The sequence below is a fragment of the Leguminivora glycinivorella genome, chromosome 13, assembly GCF_023078275.1.
Source record: "Leguminivora glycinivorella isolate SPB_JAAS2020 chromosome 13, LegGlyc_1.1, whole genome shotgun sequence".
NCBI classification, from domain to species: Eukaryota; Metazoa; Arthropoda; class Insecta; order Lepidoptera; family Tortricidae; genus Leguminivora; species Leguminivora glycinivorella.
This window is the reverse complement of record NC_062983.1, coordinates 10579636-10589894: the sequence shown is the minus strand read 5'-3', so window position 1 is coordinate 10589894 and position 10259 is coordinate 10579636. Positions and strand designations below refer to the sequence as shown.

The window sequence follows — 10259 nt, the reverse complement described above, 5'->3', positions numbered from 1 at the left end:
GACCCTGCCTGCTACGCCGCGGTCCCGGGTTCGAATCCCGGTAAGGGCATTTATTTGTGTGATGAGCACTGATATTTGTTCCTGAGTCATGGATGTTTTCTATGTATATTAGTATTTATATATTATATATATATCGTTGCCTGAGTACCCACAACACAAGCATTTTTGAGCTTACCGTGGGCCTCAGTCAATCTGTGTAAGAATGTCCTATAATATTTATTTATTTATTTATTTTCCTAATTAAAAAAAAAACGATCTCATGCTTCTAGTGTGGTAACGTTTGTATCCGAAATCCCAACAGAGATTCGCTATTGTAAATTTAACGAAGAATATAAGGACCTCTTGAGCTCAACGCAACTTGAAATGACCATCATATGTTCCACAAAACGTCGTACGATAAACGTGCGAAGAAGGAATTGGTATCTCTTGTCGATTTAATACACTTCCTTCGATCGAGTTTTAATTTATCACTCGTTTCAAATTCCCTCTTATCCGCACTTGTAGCATAATACTAAGACAGGGAACACTTTTCGAACAGAATAGAGAAGAATCAACAATTCTGGAACCAATTCATACAGTAGCTACAGACAGATACCAAACTTCGAAACTGGAAGCAATCTCAATTTAACCAATCTGTAACCTAAAGGCGCGGCTTGATTGCAAGCGGGCTTATTCAAACAATGCACCGTAATCCGCTTACCTCAGAACACTTGCATGCTGAATGGAGTATGGAGTGCGTAACAATTTGGTATTCGTACTGTTCGTACATGTGGGATTTCGTTGGAGTTGAGTGCACGCAAATCCATCCGTTCATTAGTCATAAACTCTAGAAAATGAACGATTCTTGCTTCAGTGTTCTCTAAACTTGTGATCTGCAAGTTTTTTTTTTTTTTTATTATAAATGGGCTTACTCTTGACCACAGACTAGCCAAAGGCAAAAACGTGGCCTACGAATCCTACGATGGAGTGAGCTCGCCCAGAAGATGCCTGTTCACTCTTGATTTGAAGGTTGCCGGGTTATAAGAGCTCGGAAATATAGCCGCCGGCAAGGAATTCCACTCCTTGGCTGTGCGCATAAGAAAAGAAGATGGAGACCGGCCGTGCGTCTAAGAGTCCGATGGTAGAATGGGGACGGTGGAATAAGCTCGTGTAGCTCTTGAGCACACTCCCCGATGAAAAGAAGTAAGTTGTTACCTCTGAGTATAAAGCGGTTTCTGCTGATAAAAGCCAATGTTATAAAGTACCGTATTTAACTTTTGATGGATCATTATTCATTACCTTAGTTACCCTTTAAGTTGGAAGGTCAGATGACAGTCGCTTCGTAAAACTAGTGCCTACGCCTAATCTTGGGATTAACTGTCACAGCGGACCCTAGGCTCCCATGAGCCGCGGCAAATGCCGGGATAGCGCAAGGAGGATGATAGATCATTATTCATTACTCCATGTCGACGTACTTGTAGCTATGCAAACTGCTGGACTGAACCTAAGCCTACCTCAAAATGCAACTTTAGTATATACTTACATATATCTGCCAGCGGCCAATCGTGAAACTAATAATATATGCTCACAAACTTATCTATCGGCACCACTTCATTCCGAATTTGATTATGCCCACAGCATTCTTCTCAAAAGTTTGCAAACCACTGGCTTGTCCTGGTCACTTTATGTAGCACAAGCAGTTTTTCTGTACAAATGTCCCATTGCATTCAAAAGCATACTCTTACCTATCTACATCTCACCACCCACAGTCCAGCACAGATTGTTTCATTCACGAAGTCGCGCGCCTTGACTCATAAAGTTAGTAATAAAGCTAAGCTTTGACAAATCAGCGCGACTTCTTGGATGACTCGAGCTGCACTCAGGCGTTGCTAGCACGGGGCTGCGTGGGAGTCGTTTTATTACGTCTTTTATTGTTTGTTTTACGCCACCTTTGACATTATGCGGAATTTCAACTTCCTGGGCCTATCGATGTTTAATAAAACTCTTTCCTTTAATGTAGAGGGATTCGCATTATATATTTTGTAATACGAATATTTACATTGAAGGCTTCTTTAAAAATTAAAAATAGCTTGCATAGAGAGAGAGAGAGAGAGATAGATACTAGATAGTCCAGATACGTGATAGTACTTATACATTGTGTATTAAGGGCGGAAAGGGAATAAATAATAAATAAATGAATAAATATTATAGGATATTCTTACACAGATTGACTGAGTCCCACGGTAAGCTCAAGAAGGCTTGTGCTGCGGGTACTCAGACAACTATATAATATAATATACAAATACTTACAAGGATTACAAACGAGAGGCTGTTTGAAGTCTGACGCCGAAGGCGGAGGGTTTTAATAACTCGAGTTTGTAATTCTTCAGCCACAAGCCGCAAAAACATTGTGTATATGATATACACAATGTTTTTCATCACACTTTCAAAGTAGGTACGCTGACATTTCGAACATTTGTCCGCCATCTTGTAATTTTTGACAGGTTGACTAAAATTACATATGTGATATCCGTGACGATCTTAAACAAAGGATACTATAGACTAGACAGCCAAATAATAATACCACTACCGAACGAGATGGTCACATACAAATTATAATAAGAGTGACAGAGAGCAAAATGTTATTTTTTGTCTTTGTCATAGTTTCACTTTTCCGCCGCTGCCACAAACGAGTTTGTGGCAAACAATAAGAACGTGACTTGTCAAGATTATTATCCGCCCAAATTACGTAGGTTGTGTATGGTAAACTGTCAGCCATTTTTAAAGTGATTCTTAAATTCGCTCCATTATTCTATATCTGTCCCTTACGGGTGTACCCTTGCGTCAAGTCTATAGTATCCTTCGTCTGAGGTGACGATGGAGTAACTTCTTCTAAAGCGTCAGAACATCCATTAGTAGAGGCTCTTGTTTATGATTGTAGGTAATGTAAACATAACAGAAGGAAATTCTCCATTTAAATAAGTAGATAAGTTGAAGTGAAGCTATGATTGCTTCACTTCAACTCTGACACGTTGAGACGTCATAACAAAATTGAAATACTTACAAAGTTTGTTCAAGTTACAAGGCACTTTGGGAAACGTACAGCGTAAATAGGGATCTACTTTCAAATATGGGTCACACAAATAGAACGATTTTTGTCTGATTTTAAAAAAGATGCAGAAGCAAGAGGAGAGACAAGCAACTTCATATCTATCCATATTTAAAATACTTAAAAAACAAGCAATACCTTAAATTATAATAAAAAGTTACTACCTAGTATAATTTCATTAAACTTAGAAACAAAATCACATGATGAGTAAAATAAAATGTCGCAACATCGAAACATTTGATCCAATTGTTTAAAAAAAAACATTAAGTAAATGTTTTTGTACCTGCGTTCACCCAATTTTGTTTAAATTACAAGTATTACAAGTAAATACACCGATTACACCGTTTTTTTTTCGTTAAATTCGACACCTGGGTGACCTATATAGCATACTAGCTTTTTCCCGCGGCTTCGCTTGCGTTAGAAAGAGACAAAAAGTAGCCTATGTTACTCTTCACCCCTTCAACTATCACCACTTCAAAAATCACGTCAATTTGTCGCTCCGTTTTACCGTGAAAGACGGACAAACAAACAGATACACGTAGTATGGATTTACCGTTGTACCCAAATAGATAAATGTCAGCGCATTTTACATCGCTTACAATTTTTTCCATTTTGCTTATACTTATTGCAAACGTAAACATATGAAAGGCAAGCAAACAACGATCTTCTTACAGCATATTGAATGTAATAGTTATTACAGTAAGATTTTACAAGATTTATTCTCAATCCATGAAATTGGTTAAATTACCTATCTGTAGATGACCCATTTCTTGATTATCTTATCTTATTACCAGAGATCGGACGGATTTGCGACATTCTTAGTGACTTACGTCATTTTAATGACTTTTGGTATGAGATGACATACAAAACTCCGATCTCTGCTTATTACTGAATGAATTAGACAGATGACAGCCCACTAACCCTGAGTTAAGTGGTTGGTGCAAGTGGGCCTAATATTTATATTATTGCACTATAGTCAAATAAAATAAATAATTAAAGTAATATTAACTTTTGCTAGTTCTCATACACTTATGTCTAGATTTTTGTGTATTGGCTCATTATAAAAGAAATCTTTCACTTACTCAAGAGCTTTCTGGGCCACTGGCTGGCTGCTGGCTACCATTATATTCAAATTCTTGTTGATGAGGGTTTGGGTTAGCCCTATAGTATCGGCAATGTCTCAAACATGTAAGCGGATGCATACTCTTAACTTGATTACTATATATTCAAGTAACGAATTATGTTTTTTTAAGTTTTGCTGTAGGCACTTAGACACCGTTACAGAATTCCTGAACCATTAAAGGAAGCGCCTACTTGTTCGACTTTTCCCATAGACGATACTTTGTTACATCGGAGCGTGGAATGTAAATTCTTCCGTAGGAACTCTGCAAAGTACTCAATGCTATGCGGTCCGATAAATTGTTTATCTGTTTACATTGCAGTCAATGTTACTTGAAGAAACAGTTGCCGGAAAATTTAATTTTGTTCGTTATCTAGGGCGTGATTCTTGTCGAAACTCCATTAGAGTTAGGTAATATGAAGTGTCGACTGACTATAACTCTTTTCATTCAGATTGGGAGTACAAATACAAACATTTTATTGGAACACTAAATTAATACAATGGAATTAATTTTTACTTCAGTTAAACGATTCGACTAAGCAGCAGGCTAAATAATATACATGTATTACGAGTATATACATGTAATAATATGTATTACGAGTATTAATTAACAAGGGACTAGTTAAGTTTAGATTTGCGTAATAGTTACGTTCCCGAAGAGAGAAATCGATATCTCTATTGCTCCAAAACTAAATATAATCCTAACAACAGTAAATGAGGGTCAGGAGTACAATGTTTGACCCGTACTTACCCGCGCGTGGGTTTCTCCCTAACATCATCTTCATTTAGTTCAAGTATTTTTGTGAACGGATATATGCTAGGGTACCTAAACCAGCTTACAATCGCTTGCGTTTCGAATTTCTTTCGTAGCTAGCGCTCTCTATATCACTTTTCTGTAGTGGCACGACCAGGGTTGTAAATAGAAAAAAAAAAACAAATGTTTTTTTTTTTTTTTTCAGAATTATGAAAAAAAAACATGAAAAAAAACCGAGCACCATGTTTTTTTTTTTTCTAAATAGTTGTAACGTGTTTCAATAACAATAACGTACATTTTAATTCAATTAACATTCAGTATACAAACGTTTATTGGGAAATTTTTTCAGATGAACAAATAATACGACAATGTTACTTTTATAAGACCAGAAATGAAAGTTATTTGATTAAATTCGTTTAATAGTTAACATTAAGTCTAAAAAACCGTATAAAAGTATTAACTACTTTGCAAATTTTGAGATTCGTACTTTAGAAAAAAAACATACTCCAGAAAAAAAACTGTTTTTTTTCACGGTTTTTTTTCATGTTTTTTTTTTCAAGCCAGAAAAAAAAACCGTTTTTTTGCAACCCTAGGCACGACAGAGCCAGACTGCGTTTCGGTCGTCAACGATAGCCACTTCGGCTAAGCCGACAGGGCAGGTTGCGAAAATAGCATAATTGTTTTCTATTTTGCAACCTACTGAGTGAACTGTTTCCCACCTACGAAACTAGTCCAGAGGCTTTTAGTAAATAAGCATTTTTCTTGTTAAGTTCACCTCTCGGAGGTAATTCTTTTAAGGACAACCAACCAAACCTACTTTTTAGGGTGTATGTTAATCTATATTGATATTTACGAAAGGTCATACAATTGAATGGTCCAACCGGTATTAGATTGCTTGCTATATTACTACAAGACAGATGTAGTTTCTGTAAAAATAAGACCAAACTGATATGTATTTGTAACCTTCTGGGTCCTGGTGCCCTCGTACCAGTACATAAGGTTTGAACCATTTAGGCGCTGCCGTATCGTAACATCAATGTTCAAAACAAATGTCAAGCCAAAAACAAATAATGCGATAAGTAAATTCACACTGATTATCGTCGGGTCGCTCGATCTAAAGGGAATTTTAATCAATACGAGGCTTAAGATTATTTATAGGCATTATCATTATTATAATGCAACATTCTTTAAACTTATCAAGATAATTTTGAAAACAGTGATATAATTGCCATAAACGATATCATTTTTTAAAGCACTTGACACGTTACAACACGTGTTTTTAACAATGAAATTACTTAAAGTATCCATTTTCTTCTTTAGTGTAATTTTAGTAAAATGTGAAAAATTCCGCTTTGATAACTATACGGTGTTTAAAATTTTCCCAGAAAGTGAAACACAAATGAAGTTACTTGAAGACCTTCAGAATGACGTACGATTAGATTTTTGGACGGATCCAGTGCCGTCAGCAGAGTTTGTCTTAGTTATGTCGAGTCCTGGGGATAAAAATGAACTTGTTAGTTTCTTGGAGACAAATAAGATGAAATCCGAAATCACCATGAGCAATGTTCAGGAGTAAGTACACCCTAAATAAAATTTGTTTTTGTTTAAGGTTAATAAAGTTTAGTTATATTTAAGTCATTGATGGAAATGAAATGGAAGTACGTGATAAAATGTAACACTAATCAGTATTCGACATTTTTCATACTTCTCGCACTCTAGCGCAAATTTTGAGCATCTCCGATAAATTCTGTTCCACAGAAACATCGACAAACAGACTGTCAAGCGATACACTCGTAGCAACGTCCGCTCTATGACCTGGGACGCCTACTACTCACTAGAGGATATCTACTCTTGGCTTGACGACTTAGTAACTGCATATCCGGACATTGTCACTGAAATCATTGGTGGAGGTTCTTATGAGGGCAGGGACATTAAGGGAATCAAGATATCTCATGGCAGCGGCAGAAGAGCTATCTTCATCGAAGGTGGCATCCATTCAAGAGAATGGATTTCCCCTTCATCCGTTTGCTATATTATTTCTGAATTGTTGACGAGTGAAGATCACGAAACTAGGGCTGCTGCTCGTGATTTCGATTGGTATATATTCCCTGTTACCAATCCGGATGGGTACATTTGGACTCATGAAAGTGTAAGTTTTGTTTCTGTTCTTGATTCAACTAAGGAAACATATCACATATATTTTCAAGAACGTTGGGCGCTTAAGCTGAAGACTTGGGTTCGATTCCCAGCTCCATTTCTGTTTTGATTTTTTCCTAATTTTTTTTATGTGTTAGCTGATGATGTTTTAATTTAGTTTCAATTTGAATTACAGTTCAGGATGTGGCGTAAAAATAGACGACCATTCGGCTCCTCATTTGGTGTTGATTTAAACAGAAACTGGAACAACAACTGGCTTGGTAAGAACAAGATTTTACAACACTTTCCTAAATCAAAGATTATTTAACTAAGTAGTATAGTCGCAATTGTGTTGCGACTCCAAAATATTACATGATACCAACACTAATAATAATCCGCAGGATCTTCGTTGAGCTCTGTTAAACTTAATCACCGGCAGGAAAAAAATATGAATAGGGTCTAGTGTTATTTAGCTGACTTGAGGTAATCTGCAATGTGAAGGTACTTTCTCAGATCTAGATCTGGAATGACACTCGTGATGACTACCACACAAGTGACAAAAAAGAAAGACAAAACAATGTGGTATAATATTTATTTTAATACTGTAAAAACCGTAAAAAGAAGTTGCATCTAAAGTACCTACTAAAGCGTCCGTTACCGAATTTAGCGTTCGCAATTTTTTTTGTATGGGAATTTGTATAGACTTCTGCTGCGTGACGTTGATGCGTTAACGCCTGCTAACTGTGGTGGATACAACTGGCCGTTACTCTATCTCGTTTTTCAGTCTCCGGGGCCAGTACGAGCCCAGCTTCTGATATCTACGCGGGCCCTGGCCCCTTCTCCGAGCCAGAGACGAGGTCGTTATCAGACTACATCAGGTCCATCGGTGATCAGATTGACCTGTATCTGTCGTTCCATTCCTTCAGCCAGATGTTGCTGCTCCCGTACGGGAATACTACTGAGCATATTGATAATTATTATGATGCGGTAAGTTATTCTGAAAATTAAATTAAATATCCTTTAATGAGGAGGCACACTGATATTTTATCCCGCCAGGCGGCGCCTGTGCAAGTGAGAGAGAAAAAACATATCAAATTCTTTATCTGTGCAATGGACTAATAGGGTGGCGCCATCTGTCATAACCTTTGAGTGTGCCTCCTCATTGTTAAAGATAATGTGCTCACTATAAACTTAATTTATGTTCCGTTTGTAACAAAATTTCACATTCCTTCAGTTTTTCTAAATTTCATAATCAACCTATCCAGACTAATCCCAAGCTTTGTGTTGGAACCTACCCTTTGTGTTGGAAGGTCAGATGGCAGTCGCTTTTTATGCCAAATCTTAGGATTCGTTTTCAAAGCCGTACCCAGGCTCTCATGGGCCGTGGCGAATTCCGAGATAACGAAAGGATGATGACACTGATGATGATACATGATGGTGGAATATTATAATTGTATAATTGCGCATTTACATACATACATACATACAATCACGCCTGTTTCCCCTAAAGGGGTGGGCAGAGCACATGAAACTGCTAAAGTTACAGTGCCACTCTTGGCAAATAAGGTTGAAAGAAAACGAAACTGTGACATTGCAGTGACAGGTTGCCAGCCTCTCGCCTACGCCACAATTTAACCCATTTAATATTGAAGAAATATATTATAACAGCACATGTTGACTATTTTTATCATCCTACATTCAAAACACAAAGCCTATATGATTAGAAATCTTTCCAGGTAAGCATTGGACGCCGCGCCATGGGAGCGCTGTCAGTAAGATACCAAACGCAATATGTTACCGGGAATATTGCTGAAACTGCATGTGAGTATGTGGGACTCGGAGTTGGAGCAAATGTGTTCTGTGATGAAGAAATTTTAACGAGATTGTATTGACCCAGTTGGCGATATTTAATTGAACAACATTTATTTTATAGGGTAAAATAATTTTTGCATTCATTGCTAAGGATTATCCTAGGCGTGATGAGATGATGAGTATTCAGATTACAATAGATATTACTTATAACAAAGGAATAATGATCCTAAATATATATAATTTTTTAACGAACTTGTTACTTTAATTGATTCTTTATATTTTGATCTAAGTACTTCTTAGTCATAAATGCGACACAAAAAGGGTCACAAATCAATAAATTCGATTTTTTAATTAATCACAATATATAAAATAACATATAAACTCAATTAGATACCAAAGCGGCCTTGCATTCGAAGATAGTATACACCAGAGAATTTTCGACACCACGGCGGCCGTGTAGAGGTAATCCCATCAGCCTCGTAAGCTACCGGGTTCGATTCCCGACTTCGCCACCAGTTTACTTAATCGCGTTTTCTTTAATGTTATTATCTATTTCAGTTTTTAACTTTAATAATGAAAATAACGACAAATAATGTTACAAACCATATCTTTCAGACCAAGCTACCGGCAGCAGTGTAGACTGGGTCAAGGGTCACCTGCGCGTCCCCCTAGTCTACTGCTACGAACTCCGAGACCGTGGGGCCTTTGGGTTCCTCCTGCCTACAGATCAGATCCTGCCCAACAATGAAGAAACCATGGATTCGGTGCTAGAGATCGTCCATCAGGCTAAGAGGTTCGGGTATATGAAGGCGAATAGTGCCGCTGGGTTGACGGGATCGATTGCCATGTTTGGTCTAATAATGATGGCATACTTTTTGTGAAATATTTGAGTAAAAATAATTTATTGGTTTTTAATCTATTTTTTTTTTAATATTTTTGTTCCCAGTGAGAGCAGTAATGTGAGACCAAAAAATCATACGAAGCAAAAGGGCCTTTAATTGCGCCTTTTTACAGGAATTTCCTAATATACAATATTTATTTTAGGAAATAAATATAACGATAAGTTGTTGAAATTTATTCCTAATATACTAGTAAATATAGAAGTAAAAGGATGTGCCAATAATTTAGTTTATAAGTATTTTATTTGCATGCAGCTACAAGTTTTCTTCCTGTTTTTATTTTGTTATTAGTATTTTACATTTTTTTTTAAATATGTACTTAATATAAATACACTTAGGATTCTCACGAGTGCCACACGTGCCGACTTATGATAATCTCTGTGGTGATAAGATAATATTTATAGTACAGTTAATATAAATAATTAATGACTTATATCACTTAGACGATGC

General features: G+C 36.8%; 1 protein-coding gene across 1 annotated transcript; it reads left to right on the top strand.

The window, feature by feature from the left end:
- The first annotated feature begins 6213 nt into the window (after nt 1–6213).
- Nucleotides 6214–9825, top strand: LOC125232606 (zinc carboxypeptidase-like). The gene is made up of 6 exons (XM_048138333.1): nt 6214–6534; nt 6721–7111; nt 7295–7379; nt 7883–8085; nt 8835–8919; nt 9526–9825. The coding sequence occupies exons 1-6, from the start codon at nt 6248–6250 to the stop codon at nt 9789–9791; spliced, it is 1317 nt and encodes a 438-aa protein (XP_047994290.1). The 5' UTR covers nt 6214–6247; the 3' UTR covers nt 9792–9825.
- Nucleotides 9826–10259: the final 434 nt, after the last annotated feature.

Excerpts from the sequence above, each read along its gene's own strand:
- LOC125232606 (XM_048138333.1), top strand. The coding sequence starts at position 6,248 with ATGAAATTACTTAAAGTATCCATTTTCTTCTTTAGTGTAATTTTAGTA. Across the intron at positions 6,535-6,720 it reads ACCATGAGCAATGTTCAGGA|AAACATCGACAAACAGACTG; the intron begins GTAAGTACACCC and ends TCTGTTCCACAG. Across the intron at positions 8,920-9,525 it reads GAATATTGCTGAAACTGCAT|ACCAAGCTACCGGCAGCAGT; the intron begins GTGAGTATGTGG and ends CATATCTTTCAG.